The sequence below is a fragment of the Arachis hypogaea genome, chromosome 20 (genome assembly GCF_003086295.3).
Source record: "Arachis hypogaea cultivar Tifrunner chromosome 20, arahy.Tifrunner.gnm2.J5K5, whole genome shotgun sequence".
In the NCBI taxonomy this organism is placed as follows: Eukaryota; Viridiplantae; Streptophyta; class Magnoliopsida; order Fabales; family Fabaceae; genus Arachis; species Arachis hypogaea.
The window spans coordinates 126,959,205-126,975,754 of record NC_092055.1 but is presented as its reverse complement, the minus strand read 5'-3'; the positions used below and the strand labels follow the sequence as shown (position 1 = coordinate 126,975,754).

The 16,550-nt window shown below is 32.3% G+C and overlaps 1 protein-coding gene across 2 annotated transcripts; it reads right to left on the bottom strand.

Annotated features, from left to right (window-relative positions):
• Positions 1-4,401: 4,401 nt before the first annotated feature.
• LOC112784884 (uncharacterized) lies at positions 4,402-8,858 on the bottom strand. Of its 2 annotated transcripts, none has more exons than XM_025828221.2 (10): positions 8,394-8,858; positions 7,543-7,602; positions 7,225-7,326; positions 6,884-6,960; positions 6,548-6,671; positions 6,115-6,179; positions 5,699-5,768; positions 4,979-5,054; positions 4,816-4,897; positions 4,402-4,695 (listed from the first exon to the last, which is right to left on the bottom strand). In XM_025828221.2, the coding sequence occupies exons 1-10, from the start codon at positions 8,440-8,442 to the stop codon at positions 4,561-4,563; spliced, it is 840 nt and encodes a 279-aa protein (XP_025684006.1). In that variant the 5' UTR covers positions 8,443-8,858; the 3' UTR covers positions 4,402-4,560. The 2 variants fall into 2 exon arrangements, with proteins under 2 accessions (XP_025684006.1, XP_025684007.1); XM_025828222.2 differs by having other exon boundaries at positions 4,979-5,042.
• Positions 8,859-16,550: the final 7,692 nt, after the last annotated feature.

Sequence of the window (16,550 nt, the reverse complement as noted above, 5' to 3'; positions counted from 1 at the left end):
TCACAGGAAATATGGAAGAAATTTTAAGCTATCAGAAGAAGGTAGAAGAAGCTAGTAGCAAGGCCATTGTGATGATGGCATCAAGAAAAAGTAAATCTAAAGTATGGTGTGGTTGAGATCTTTGCCACAAAAGGTAAGATGTGGTAAAGTGATCTCAAGCTCTCCATACCAAAAATGGTGAAGATCCAACTCGATCAGAGGAAGAAGATCCTTGGAAGCATGGCTCGTCTTTGCTTTTGCTCAACCACTACAGGAGGTAGCTACTGTAGCTACGTAGAGGATGAGGCAGAAGTTAGGGCAGATGGAGCTGTCATCATCAAGAACTCATCAAGGGCTAGGAATCCTTCTTGGAGTGCAAGTCAAGATGGAAGGCTCGGATTGATGAAGTTTGGTACAAAAGAAAGACACAGAGGTAATTGCATGTTGGGTTTTACATTCAGTTTTCTCTCCTCTCTCTCTGGCTGAACCGGTTTTGGTTTGAAGAAGAAGAAGTTTAGCTTGGTTCAACAGTTTCAACCGTGGAGGCTTCCCCTTCTATAAATAAGGGAGAACAGCCAGGGCTTGAAGCAAGGAGTGAGAGTACAAGGCATAGAGTTCTCATAGCTACCTAAGCTAACAGAAGTTTTTCTCCTTCAATGTTCTTCATTTTGTATTTTTTTGTTTAATTTTGTCTGTCTTGAGTCTCATGGAAAAAGGCAAACAGTGAGGTTTGTAAGAAAAAGCCATAGAATGGAAAAAGGCAGAGTATACAAAATTAAAGAAAAAAGTCATAAATGTTCTAGAGGTCCTTTGTTCATCTGTGTTGTGTTTCATAATTTTATGGGAATCCCCTTACAAGTTGGGTTATCACTTAGTAGTTAAAACCTTGGTAGGTGACCAAGTCAAGTTCAGGATTGGGGTTTAGATTCTGGACTTGTCCCGGATAGGAAGGGTAGTTCCTAGGGAGAATTGGTGTTTGTAATCATGATGATTATAGTGAAATTCCATCATTGTTGTGATGGAGACTGGATGTAGGCTGCATTACACTTGGCAGCTGAACCAGGATACTTTGTAGTGTGATTCTCTTTATCTCTTCTACTCCATTTCTGTTTCTGCTGCATAGGAGACAAAACTAAAAATTATCTCTTGCCTGGTTACGAGACAAAAAGAAAAAGACTCGTGACTAGGTACGAGACAAAAAGCAAAAAGTCTTCTGAAGTTATCTCTAAGACCAGCAAGTGTTATTAAGCGAAAAAAAAGGGACTAAGATTCAACTCCCCTTTTCTTAGCCACTGATAAACCATCATATACAAATTATCAAAAAAATATTTTGAAAAAATAATTTTAATATAAAACAAACTAAATTTAATATTAATTTATATATTATCTAATCAATCTCTAAATAATATAATACTTATTAAAATACACTATATAATATAAATAATTTACCTCTCTACACATCGTATAAATTTCACTCTAATTTATCTAAAAAAGACAAGCGAATGAAAATTTTTTTTTTTGGATGGATTGAACTACCCCAATCCTATACCACACCCACACATACAAGGGTTCTATCAACTACTTGGTTATCGGCAAGATTCAAACCTGAGTGCATATATTACGAGGTAATGCATATAGCCACTCAACCAAAGTCTCAGCAGCAAATTAGTTTATTATGTCATATTTTACGAGAAGTAGGAATGGTAAAACGAGCCAAATTTGTCAAATTTGTTAAAAATGGTGGATTGTGTTAGGATTTGAAACTTGCCAAATAAAAATAAATAATAGACAAAGCGAATCAGCCGGCCAAATTCAAAAAATTTTTTATTAAATAAAAGAGTAATTAGTATTATAAAATTAATAATTATATAATTTTTAAATATATATTTTTTATTTTTTATTTTATTCTTTTTTAGTTATTAATTTTATTTTATATTTATATTTATATATATACTTAAATCATGTAACTTATATTTTAAAATAAAAATAATTTTATTGCCGAATGTTATTTTAAATAATTTTATTAGAATTAAAAATTTAAAATAATAAAAACTTATATTATAATTTAATTATTTTTTATTTGTATTAATTTTTAATTATTATTTTATATTAATTTAAATTAACTTTTCAAAAAAAAAAAAAAAAAAGAGGTTAAACAGACTAACTCGTCAATCCACTGATTCATTATAAAGGAGGACGTGCTAACATTTGAAGTGCACTTTATTTGACGGTGCGTACCAGTCCGCCTGTTTGAAGCAAGTCAATGTAATTGTTCTCTTTGGACAAAAATATTCATCAGCACACAATCCAAAATATACGGATAGTAACAGTATGGAGTATGGACTTCCCTTGAGAACTAAATTCTCCTTATTTTGATTTCTGAGGGTGACGTTCACTAGATGGGGCATATGCTTTAATATGGAGAAAGGATATGCTGACCTATTCCTATTAGAATGGGAGGCAGAGGCTATCCATCGAAGGTCCAAATTTCTGTCCCTTTTAACAATATTAAAATGTCCACTTTGCTTTAATCAATAAGCTTAAATAACTATTTTCTTAACTTTCCCTAAAGGTACGATTGTAATACAATTAATTTAAAATTAATTTAAGGGATAAGTATTGTTTTGGTCCTAATATTTGGAGTAGAAATTGAAATCATTTTTCGCGTAATTTTTTATTTAGAATCATCTCAAACGTTTTATTTCGTATTAAAATTATCTTTTTAATAAAATTTTTAATTTTATTACTAAATTACCCTTATTTTAATAAAAATTTCTTGTTTGAAATAAATTAAAGAATAATTACCCAAATCAGTCCCAAGGATTTTAGAATCGGACATTCTAGTCCTCAAGAAAAATTAATACACAGATCAATCCCAAGATTTTACTCCGGCAGACAAATCAGTCCCCAGTTCATTTCCGGCAAAGTAATTACCCAGATCAGTCCCCAAAGATTTTAAAAACGGATATTTTAGTCCTCAAGAAAAACTAATGTACAAATTAATCCCCAAAGTTTCTCACTTTCTCTCTGCTAGACATAATAGTCCTCCATCCAAATATAGTACAAAAATATCAAATGGTTTTAACCTTGAATTTATTGTAAAATAATCTCTAATAATTTTATTATTATTATTATTATTATTATTGATTACATAATAATATTGTACCATAATTTTTTGTATTTTCTAAATAAAAATAATAATAAATTTATTATATATATATAGTCACTCAATAATAATAATAATAATAATAATAATAATAATAATAATAATAATAATAATAATAATAAATAAATAAAATTATTAGAGATTATTTTACAAGAAATTTAAGTTTAAAATTATTTGATATTTTTGTATTTAATATAATCAAAAGATGTACTATTTTAAAAAATATGTTTGTATTAAAAAAAATATGTATTTAATATAAATCCAAATTAAAATATTTTCTTTTAATACATATTTTTTAATACAAACATTTTTTTTTACATAACACATCTTTTAATTATATTAAATACAAAAATATCAAATAGTTTTAATCTTGAATTTCTTGTAGAATAATCTCTAATAATAATAATGATAATAATTTATTATTATTATTATTGTTATTATTATTATTATTATTATTATTATTATTATTATTGAGTGACTATATATATATATATATATATATATATATATATATATATATATATATATATATATATATATCTAATGAATAAATTTATCATTATTTTTATCCAAAAAATGCAAAAAAAATATAAGACAGTATTATTGTATAATTAATAATAATAATAATAATTATTATTATTATTATTATTATTATTATTATTATTATTATTATTATTATTTTATTTTATTTTATTTTTGGACGGAGGACTGTTATGTCTAACAGAGAGAAACATTAGGGATTGATTTGTATATTAATTTTTTTTGGGACTAAGATGTCCATTTTTAAAATCTTTGAGGACTGATCTGGGTAATTATTTTGCCGAAAAATAAACTGAAAATTAATTTGTCTGCCGGAATAAAACCTTGGAAATTAATCCGTGTATTAATTTTTTTAGGATTAAAATGTCAAATTTTAAAATCTTTGATACTGATTTGGTAATTACTCTAAATTAAAAAATTCTTAACTTATTTCCTTTCAACATATATTTCTACTTGGGCGAGGGCCCAAAAAGTTGACTACAATAAATAAAGTAGATTCTAATAAGAACGTGACAAAAAAAATTACATAGCAGACATGAAATTAACTCATTATTTTTTATTATAATTTAATTAAATATAAAGTGTAGTATTATATGATTTTTCCCTATATCATATTCCTATCCGATATTTTAACCCAAAAGGAGTGAGGATTATAAAAAGAATAGTAATGTAGTATCAAAATAAAAAGGAAAAAAAATGAATGCAAATAATACAAATAAATAAAAAATAGTAAAATCTTGAAATAAATACTGACATTAACGGTACAAACTAGGATCTGACTCAGTGCTTATCCAGTAATTGAGGGATATAGAATACGATACATTAGAAAATTATGACAATGACCCATTTGGAATTGGAATTGGAATTGGAATAATTCAGCTTTTCTTTCTGGTAGCCCTAGTAAACATGTCTTTGATGTTATGTGATTCTGTCTCCATTTTTATTTTCTTAGCTTGTCTACCCCCCTTCTTTGCAATCGCATTTGAAACCTTCTTTTCATCACTTCGTTCCTTGAATGGGAAAAAAAAGAAATTATTAAACACTAAACAAATCAACATCCAACAAGGCAAATATGCTAGGGCTCATGAAAGGAAAAAGGTCTTAAAAAGGAAAAAAAAAATGATAAATACCTGTATATCATTGCATAAATGTGAGCTATTAGTTCCATCAACGCTTGTATGTGCTTTACCATTGACCTCAAGTATATTTAACCTGCAAAACCAAAATTATCCTTAAAAGGGATGAAAATTCAAAATTAAAATGTTCAAAATAGGACATTTTGGAAGGGCATACTTAAGGTGGTTACACAAAAGCTTTAACCAAGGCTCATCCTTCAAGTACTCTCCTAATATAGAGACTGCATCCATCACTACATCAGTAAAATTCAGAATGTTCATAATAATTCATCAACCAAGAAAAGAACCGGTGACCAAAAGTATGATTTTCGCATAGGAGCAAAGTCAAGAATTCTATTATACTCTAGTATTTATATTTCCTAAATTTAAAAACGTACATCACACATCATTTGTTTCAACGCATTATGATGTACATATCTCCAGAAAAGGTTTCAGCCAGCTTTTCACTAAATAGAAACATCAGTTCTACAACTTGCAAACGATGGCACTACAGAATGCTCACACGTCTCTATACAAGACCCATTTGATTGGTTGGGACCCATGTTAAGGAGCATTTGCATAACTTTTAAATGTTGAGAGCATAAAAATTTAGACAGGAGAGACGGGACCACAAAAGCTCAAGTGTCTGGTAGCAGCTTCCATTTGCATATATACCCTCATCATTTTTGTGCAATATATACCAAAGTACAGAAAAATCCTAAATCTGAGACCAAACAATGTGCTTGTGCTCTCACTACCGCACAAACACATATTTCAAGGGCAACATCTATCAGTCTTTTTTTTCTCCATATGCAAGCTATTATTTAACTCCTAATTTGACCTTAACAGAAAAAAATTCCACAGAAGTTAGATGATAGAATGGTCATGGGCACTTTACATGTCTCTTTCTCTCCTTGAACAGCATAGTTTTTGTCCAATTTCAGTAGTGTCTCTTTCAGCTGATAAACCTAACATAAAAAGAACTATAAAACCTCAATAAAACCAAATACTAGCAAGTAGCAACAAAATCAAAGATAGCCAAACAAACACCTTAAGATAAAGAGAAAAGTAATAGATAGATTGCAGACCCTTTGTAAAGGCATCCAAGTATACTTTGGGCGCCTTTCTAGATGGATACTTGTAGACGAGTAATATTTACATAATAAACCTCACGTAGTTAGGCACTCGTTTGCTAAATAATCTACCACCTTCATATCATATAGAGGATGGATCCAATATTCAACTACATTTGTGTAAACTAGATTTCTTAGTGTCATGTGAACTAAATTGATAATTAAGAAAATATAGACACACCTTATAGCACAGCCAACGTAGAACCTTTGAGTCATCAAGCCTAAAGAATTTTGAGGATCCAACTTCTGCATATGCAAATGGGAGGAAGGGGACAAATTTAATGAACAGAATAACATTTAACTTCGATAACTATTACAACAACATGATCTCAGTAGAATAAGTCCAGACTCTATCTTACGTTGCATTCCATTAAATAGTCACCTTTATTGACAGTTTTATTGCAACATTACAAAGAAAACTTATCCTACTAACTCTGAGAATTAAAAAACAAGAGAATGACTAACAATGAGATCACCATGCTACATTGTCATCACCAGTATAAAGAAATAAACAACAAACTCATCATTTTTTTGCACAATAAATTTCTCCATGAGATGACAAGACAAATGAGCAGAATTTTAAATTAACAGAAGGTGTATAAGCAACGAACTACCTTTGACATCACAAACTACTTGCATGCAGTTCTCCACAGTCGAAAATAGTTGTTGATAATCAGGGAACCGATCAATAAACAAGATCTCATCTAACTGTCTGAACTTTCCAGGCTCATCCCCTTTCTGCATGCATTTTGAAGAATCGGTGCTATTGAGAAAGAAATAACTTTTAGGGAAGAAATACCCCAGAACTAACTAATCCCTTCACAACCCTCAGAAGTATAAGTTTAGTGGATCCAGGATGGCAACTAACGTCCAATCTGGTTCATCAACTGTAGTTCATCTTACTCAGATGAACAAGAACATATTAAGAAGAAAAAGAAGCACAGAATTACCTTCATTCTAGCTTCATCAAATACAGGCAACATGATGAAAACAGGATCAATTGGTGTGGATAAATACAACCGACCATCTACCAGAGTGAAAAATAAGAAAGATAAGAAAATTTGCAAACAATTTCTCTGAAACTATTATTTAATTACAGTTTCTTCAGGAGTGACAGACCAAAAGATAGAGACTACTAACACAAGGAGTAATAATGATGTTTCAATCAGACTAAGAAATTATATGGGACTATTACTTTCATCAGATAAGATATTAGTGAGAAAAAGCAATGTATCTAAAGTAATATCAACAATAATGCCCCACTTTGCATCTTAGAAAATCAAACATATACCTTCAGTTATATAATCTCCCAGAAACCAAGATCCATATAAGTTCTTAAACCACTGAAGTTCTTGAAGCACCCCATTTACAAAGAGATACTGTGTTGCATTTCCTGTCAAACAAATGAAACTAAACATTCAAAATCCTCAAGAAAGATCACATGAAAAATAAGTATGACCTTCTTGTCAGACCATCAAATTTAATGAAATTGTCAAGAAATCGAGATAGAAAACGAGAATTAAATCCTATCACGTGTCAAACAACTTGCAAATAGATAACACAATCATCAAAATTCATAAGACAAAAAAAAGGATATTTCTTGACATACCAGATTTGGGATGACGAAGCAATATCGTTCGTGCCAAACCATTTCCACTGCTACCAGGATCTGCACTTCCAACATTTATATAAATAACTAAATAATCAACAGCAGCTCTGCAAAACTGTAACTTGCCTACACTGTTGAGAAAAATACATAAACCACTGAAAAATACATGACTACAAGCCTTATGTTAAGGCTAGTAATCTTAATTCATCAATTAGTGTTGGGGACTCATTCTCTTCATTGTGCTTTGCCCTTGTCTACCCTAACATCCCAACCCTTCTGTATAGATCTCCATATATGATCCAATTTCAGTTAACAATGGGGTCATGCTTATTTATATGCATACTATTGTTCAGGTTCACCTGTCATTTACAATTTCTTCAATTCAAAGACCAATGGTTCCATAAAACTAAAGTTCATAATTGGTACACATATATAGAATATGAATAATCAAGAGTATCAGAAAATGTTAAGACTTCCACAAAATATACAATATTAATAATTGTTTTCCACTAAAAAACATAAAGAGAGGTCATGGCCTTCACAAAAATAAAAATATTAACATTAAATGGAAAAGTAAATAAATAGCCAGGCAATTGGGTGAGTTGCGTAGCTAGCTGCATTCTTCTTCCATTCATATGTTTCCTCTTGAGAATAATGTAGTATATGTCGAATATTAATCCTTTTTTTTTCTCGGAAGTAAATGAAATTCTTGTTATCAACTTCCATGATTCACAAATTACAAAATTTCATAATAATCAACTCAAACAAAACCACCATATACACTGTATTTGAAATTCACAAGCTCCACATTTCACAACTTGAAATGAAAACAATGAATATAAGTAACTTACCGGGTGCAACGAGAACGCGGGGTTCCTTAACGCCTTCGCACCAACTCATAGATTTAACCAAAAAAGAAACTGATTGAAATTTCACACACTTTTCCGTTTTTCTTCACTCACCAAGTGAGAAATCGAATGAATCCTGAACCAACAAACACAGCAATCTGCATTAGGGTTTGAAGCAACTGAAACGAACCGAACACACTTTGGCGCTTTGCAATGAACACACAAAGAGCGGGTTCGACTTTGCGCGCGCGCGCGCATCTTTCAGAGACCCTGAATTTCTTGGTGGGTCAGGCCCAGTGATAGGCCCAAGCCCAATGAAAACTAAACCACGACTGAGCTGACTGAGCAAGCTTCATCAGTCGGTTTTCTGAAAAGGAGGAGGACCCAACCCTTGTGCGTTCCCCACATTTTCATACCCTTTCCTTGTGTTAAGAAAAACGGAATTCATCATTTTTTCTGTTTTTGGACAAGAGACTCAACAATTCCACTTGTCTTTGGTGTGGGTTGGGTTCTTCCCGGCCCATAACAACGACTGAAAAAACCCTCAGTAAATTGCCAAAATCATGAGTTTAATACTTTAATTAACATACACTAATTAATCCCACGTTTTATTAACGATAAACTTAAAAAAAGTACTCGAAAATTTATGTCGTAAGCAAAACTAATTTTAAAATATATAAATAACAAATAAGTTCTCTAAATATTTAAAATTTTTAAAAATAGATATTATATAATTTTTAAAAAATAAAAAATTATATTTTAATATAATTTTTTATCAATATTATTAAAAAGTTGAGATATTTTAATTCTTAAAATTTGATTCTTTTAAATTAAGTGAATATTTGTTAATATTTTTGTGAATGACCAAAGTACTTTAAAAAGTAAATAAATAAAATTAGATATCGAAATTTGTTCTAATTTTTGTATGCAAGAGATAATTATTTAGAAGATTCATGCAAAAAAAGAAAAATAGAGTAAAATTTGATCTCTAAACTTTTTTTAACAAATTCTTTTAATAAAAAATTGGTCATTCATGAAAAAGATATTAAAAAAATATTCACTTAGTATAAAATTACTAAATTTTAAAGATTAAAATATCTTATTTTTTATAATACTTGTAAAAATTATATTAAAATATAATTTCTAAAATTTTTTAAAAATATATATTTAATATTTGGTTATTTTTGTCACGCTTTTAAATATTTTAAAATTTATTTATTATTTATATTTTTTAAATTTATTTTTGTTAGTAATATAAATTTTATAATTAAAAAATTATAATTAAAAAAAAGATCAAATTTATAGTATTTCTTATAGTTAAAAAATTTATAAAAAAATATAATTAAAAAATCAAATTTATTTTTTTTTCATACAAATAATTTTAGGATTATTTTTATGAAATTATGTAAATAAATAAATATTAATGAAGGTAATTGTATCAGTAGTAGTAATAAATATTCATTGGGTTATTACTTATTACATATTTAAGAGGAGAAGTAAAGTAATGGTAAAATGAATAGAAAAGAGACTTTTAACGAAGATTGTAGTGCCTTGTATCCCCTTTGAACGCACTTGTAATGGCGAAGAAGATAGCATGTAGATTATCAATTTTGAGTAAATTTTATAATGGTCTTTGAGATTCAAGATATTATTCAATTTAGTTTTTGAAGTTCTAATTTTATTACGGAAAATGCTAGTTTTCCTTTAACTTTCAACTTTTAGTCAGTCTTTTTAAAGATTTATTATTATTTAATTAATTTAAATACCTACTTTCACGTATTAGTTAGTCAAAAAAAATCAGGAGAATTATTTGCTTTTTATTTTCTCTTTTCTCTAAAATTTGAATAAAGGACAATATTTAAAAAATACCTAGTTGTACTGATTTATTATAATAGTCCTTTAGATTGAGTTTCGGGACATTATAATGATTCTTAGACATCTTTTCGATGCTAAACTGTCAAAATGTTGATATAGTCATCCTTTGCCACGCAAGATATGCAACAGCAAATTGACATGATAAAATTGTAATTGGACCTAATTTAGTCCCTCCCTCTCTATTTGACCCTAATCTTATTTGCTCACTCCCAATCTAAATGTTAACTTCGAGTTAAATCTCAATTTGGCCTGATGCTCAAAATGCCCCCCATAATTTCGTTGGCCCCAATTAGAACCCCTAAATTTGCATATGTGGCTCCGCCTTGTCCCTACGATTATCTCTGTCATCGGAATGCTGATCTGGCGCAATTATATGACATGGTGGACTACACGTGGTCTGTTACGTGCTGAGTGGGATTGCTAACAGTTATATGACCTGGAGATGGAATTTTTTCTCTCAATCTAGCCCATATGATTGAAATAAATCTCTAGAAAAAGGCCCGAAACCCCCAAACTGATAATTCATCATCGTCTTCATAGAGATGATTGGGAGCAGCAGTCAAGGTTCAGGGAGCTCAAGTAGGTCACGTTCACATGGAACGTGGGCGAGGACCACCAATCGCATTAGAGCAGGAAAGGTTCCTCAATGGCGTGGATGCGAGATGCGCCCTATTCTTCGTTGGTCTGGTACAGACGCCAATTCTGAGCGATCATTTTTTGGTTGCCCAAACTACAATGTGAGTTGTTGAATCCTGGGAGCTTATTGGAACCTTCTTATTAATTATTTTTTATGTTAGTTTTTTTCTAGTATTGTTGCAAACCATAGGGAAGAGATGGTGCAGGCTTTTCGTATGGGCGGATGAGGAGGATGAAGCTATTGTTGGGAGAGTTGACTCTGCAAGAGATGTTGACCATTGGAAAATGAATTTAAGCTGGACAATTAGGAATTTAGAAGCTGATGTTAGGGTTTTAAAAATATGGAACTGTGTTTTAAGTTTGTTTGTGTCTTCGATTGTGGTTTTATGTATTGGTTATGACTTAGTTGTAGGAAAATAATATGTGAAATTATTTCTGATTGTACAAATAATATTGACTTGAATGCAATAGATATGTTGAATATCACTTTTTGCAAGTTTTATTTTCAAGTTGGCTAATATGGTGATGTTGAATATTATCAATTTTTGCAATGTAGTGGTATGAAGTTGCAGTAAAAAAATAGCACCTAATTAAACATAAATTATTATAATAACTAATATGTAAGTTTCATTTTCAACTTGGCTAACATGGTGATGTTGAATATTATCACATTTTGCAACGTACACGTATCAAGTTGTAGTTAAAAACAACACCTAATTAAAGATAAATGATTATAATAACTAATAGGCAAGTTTCATTTCCAAATTGACAATAAGGTGATACTAGAACTGACAGTTATGACAGTCATCAGCATTGATGTCTATCTAGTATCATCATTATACAAAATACTAAAATCATTCAAAATAGAACCACCTATTTAAATCCAAACTTAAACACTCTATATCAGTTTACTGTTTCTGACTTGTACATAAACAAATCCCAAAATACAATCATCAAGATGAACCCAAGTTTAAGATAATTGGAAACTACAAAATAGAAAGCATCTCATCACTTCTTCCTTAGAGGTATGAAGCCTGGCGTAGGGATAAACTTCATGACCCCTGCCAATCTTGCTGCTGCCCCAGAACTTGCTCCCTGCATTGGGTCTATATTTGCAGCAGGTGAGGGTTGAGCTGATCTTCTCTTTGGGGGCAACTTCTTTGGCCTTGTAGGTTGAATTGAAACCGTGGAGCAACTTATTGTAAGATAGTGAGTCAGTTCTGCTACAGAAATGTGTAGGCAAGAATTATTGTTTAATTCTTTGGAGTGAGTTGGGAAGTCATATCCCTTCATTAATCAATGGTTGTGAATAAATGGGTTGTGTGATTTCAACCTCTGAAGCTGCAGTATCATTTTCAACATTGTTACCAGCATCATTTTCAATATATTAGCAACATCATGTCCATCATTACTAGCAGTATCCCCATTATGTTCATCAGCACCAACATTGGCAGCATCACCAGTATTTGCAACAACAACAGCTTTAGCAGCAGCAACAGCTTCAGATGGCTTCATCGTCAGCCTTTGTATGACTGTAGCTCCTTTTAGTGTGGCCTTTTGTCCCACAATAGGTATAAGTAAACTGCTTGTACTTTCTGTTCAACTTAGTTGCACTTTTTTGCTTTTTACTACCTGAAGATTCCTCATTGGCATCTTTTCTTCTCATCTTTTTCAAAGTTTCTAGCTTTCTCTTTACTTTAGGAGCTAGAGGCTTAAGGTATTGAGATTTTTTTCATAGTGCTTCTCCTGGAATTGGATTCAATGAGTGCAAGTATGTAGCTCTATAAGAATCCATAGTCAGTCATTTGTGACAAAAGTCCTTAGGATCTTTGTTTACCCTTTATAATGCAGCACATGCGTGAACACATGGCATTCCTACAATTTATGTGACTTGTTAATGAAATTTACACAGTAAGCCCAATAACATTAACAAATATTTTATGGCTAATCTTATGTACTCTAACTATAATTAATTACCATCAATATTAAACTAATAAAAAAATTTATCTAGGTAATAGTCACCTCAACAACATAAACAAATCTATATATATTAATCTGGCTCAACAACATAAACAAATACATATATTAATTAAATTTGCCAAAGTAGTTCAAGTCAGCTCAACAACATAAACAAATATATATATTAATGAAATTTTTAAAGTACATATATTAATGAAAGATGGATCTATTATTTGCCAAAATCTGCAGGTACAAATGCTCTTTCCCAAATCAACTGCCATATTGGTTGGCCACCCATGAATTTCAAATCTTTCATAGTGTTCATCTCCACTCCAAATAGGAAGCCACTTTCCAGCTTCTTTCCTTATTTGTTGTAGTCTGCTATGCTGAACTGGGGTAACTTGAATATGTGATTGGCTAATTTCACTTTGTTCTTTGCAATTGACCTCATTGCAAACATCCTAACCTCCTCCAAAAATGTTATAATTGGCTTTATCCGGTACTCCTTGATCCTAGAGTTAAAAACCTCACATGCATTATTTATGATGTTATCAATTTTTGGTCATGCCTAAAGAATGCCTTGGTCTACGATTCCTTAGGCTATTTGTCCAAGTAAGCCCACGCTTCTTCACTTCGATTCTGAATTCTATCCATTTTCTGCTAAAATCCATGCCTTGTAGTTTCTCTAGCACACTCCCATAAAAGACCTCTAAGTTCTAACTCCTTCCATTGCTTATTAACGTTCCTCCACAAGTGTCAGACATAGAACCTGTGGTGGGCTGTCGGCATTACCTCCCATACTGCTAGTATAAGTCCCTGCACCATTCAATTTATTTAATATCGTGCCTCAAACAGACCCCTCAAAATATATTAATGTACTCAATAAGACCCCTCAAATATTTTAATGAACTCAATTAAAACCTTCAGCAAGTTCAGGAAATTAAATAAATGAATGAATTCTTTTACCTTCTGCATGTCTGACATTATGCACCACCCATGATTTGGTTCATCAACATCATCAACCAGTAGCTCCAAAAACTACCTCCAGTTCTCTTTGTTCTCTATCTCCACTATGGCCCAAGCAATGATGTAGACATGATTGTTGGCATCCTGGCCAACTGCAGAGAGGATTTGTCCTCCAAACTATGTCTTCAAGAATGCTCCATCTAGGCCGATTAGTGGTCGACACCCAGCCTTGAATTCCTTCTTGCATCCATCAAGGCAAACATATATTTTTTTAAAAATGGGATCTGAATCGAGTTGGGGACTAACACCAACTTAATGGTGGATCCAGGATTATTCTTAAGAAGAGTCTCTGCATAGTCCCTCAACCTTAAATACTATGCAACCATATCACCATATACACATTTTGTGCACCTGTAAGGGCTCTAGTCAATGATGATTTGTTCAAATTCAAGTCACATCTTCTCTTGAAATATGTTGTTTCCTCTCCATGTTTTAGGTTTGGCTACTTCCTAAGCATCTTGACTAATTTTCCTGCAAGCCACTTTCTATTTGCAGCTCTGTTTTTGCTCTTTTTGGGACATATATGATCATTATAAAATGTCTTCATTTGCCAACATGTCTCCTCATGATCTTTGCTTGCATAAGCCACCCACTTACATCCTTGTTTTTTCACTTATAGATTGCTTTTGCCATATAGCTCTCATTCGTTCTCCATTTGCTCTGCCTCCCCTCTTATATAGTGAATTCCCTAACCGCTTCAATGAAGTCTTGTTTAGTGTTGAACTTCATTCCTACTTGAAGGTTGTAGTCTCCGAATCTAGCTCCCTCATTAAATTGTGGGAACACATCATCACTATCATCTGCTGTGTCCTCATCTTTGCTGTTTGGGGGAGTTTTCATCTCTTCATAGTACCAGGAGGCATTTCCATCCGAATCAGCAAAATATGGATCATAGGTATCATATTCTCCACCCTCGGCAACAGTTTTATTACCTAACACTTCTACCAAGTCAACCTCCTCATCAGAGTTCACCACTAGCATATCTTCTTCCAATAGCATTTTTTGTTTTCCCTTGCTCCAAGCAGACCCAGGTGCATGTTTCAACTTATGATTCTTCTTCGTCACTTCAAATCGTCCATTGTCAGTCTCAATTTTACTTGAGCTTTCAATAGCCCCTGGCTTATAAAGAGAGTCTTCAGCACTCTCATATGAATCATTACTACTGCTGCTGTCATCCTCATTACTATGCTTATTTTGTTAAACTTTAGGTGTTGATCTACTAGCTGACCTGGTCACAGGGGGAGTGAATTTGACAGTGGTTGTTTTGGCAGCTTTTGGTTTGTTAGAATTTGGTGTAACTTTTTTAGTTGTGGGCTTAGATGACTGGGACTTTGGTTGGGTTTGCTTGATAGTGGTGGGTTGACATAAGTTGGGCTTGGAGATAGTGTGCTTCGTAGTGGTGGGCTTAGATTGGTTGGCCTTGGATGTAGTGGGATTAGCAGTGGTGTGATTAAATGAAATAGGCTTGGATGTAGTGGGCTTGGCAGTGGTGAGCATAGATGACTTGGGCTTCGATGTAGTTGGTTTGGCTTCATTGGTGGTTGTTGACTTTGTTGGGGCATTAGCTGATGCATTAGGTGGGGGTTCGGTAATTGAAGTATGTAGTCTCAACATTTGATTTTGTGCCTGCATTAAAGATGGGGATTGTTGGTGTTAAATCAATAGTGGATTATTTGGTGGTGGTATGGGGTGGGTGCTTGTATTTGGGTTTGGGGTGGAAATTGAAATGGGGTTTGGAAAAATCTCATACAAGTCTGGACCTCCTCATCATCAAATTCTGGTTGGGACACTCCATGTTCAAAGTAAACATGTACAATTCCTTGGTTATTCTTCGCGTGAAAACACATCTCCAACAACTCAGAATCATGTGAAAGAGATCTTAACCCAGTCTTCAGAGGTCTTCCAAGAGCCAGCCACCAACATTCCACAATGTTATCATACCCTAACACTTTGTAGTAGTCCCTAATTGAAAACACATCCATCGTGTCTTCATCTAACCCAATCAACTCATTAGTGTTGTCTCTAACATATACTACATTACCATCCTCCTTGGTAACAAACCTACCTCCATGGTGAAATACTATAGTTATATGGTCATCCATCTGCAAAGAAATTTCAAAAAAATTCAGACTAATCTTTATACATACGACATTCATAAGAAACCATCCCAAAAGCACCACTGTCAAATCTTTCCATTACAATATTAATCCTAGACCTACAACCAACTAATATCTCACTCATCAAGAAAACTAACTTTGTAGCAAACTAAAAAAAAAACAGCATCAAACCCTAAGTCCTACATTTCATGTGTACATTAACCACAACAGTTTATTAACACAATGGAACACAAAATATAGGGAAAATCAGTAACCAAAATTAAAGTAGAAGATAGCACATTGGTAGCAATGGATTTCATAACTAACCTCTTTATGAACAATATAGTTTTATGCTTGTGGTTTCTTCACTCTTGCCAAAATTCCAAGTTTGCATAGATTTTCAAAATGGTTAGAAGGAGCTCATTTGGATTTCACAGCAACGCATCAAGGAAAACAAGGAAGAAGAAGAAGAAGAAGTGTAATGGTTTTCTTGATGTTTTGCAACTTATGATCATCGTAGTGGGAAGAAAGAGAGTTTTAACCCACAAAAAACTGAAACGACGTGGTT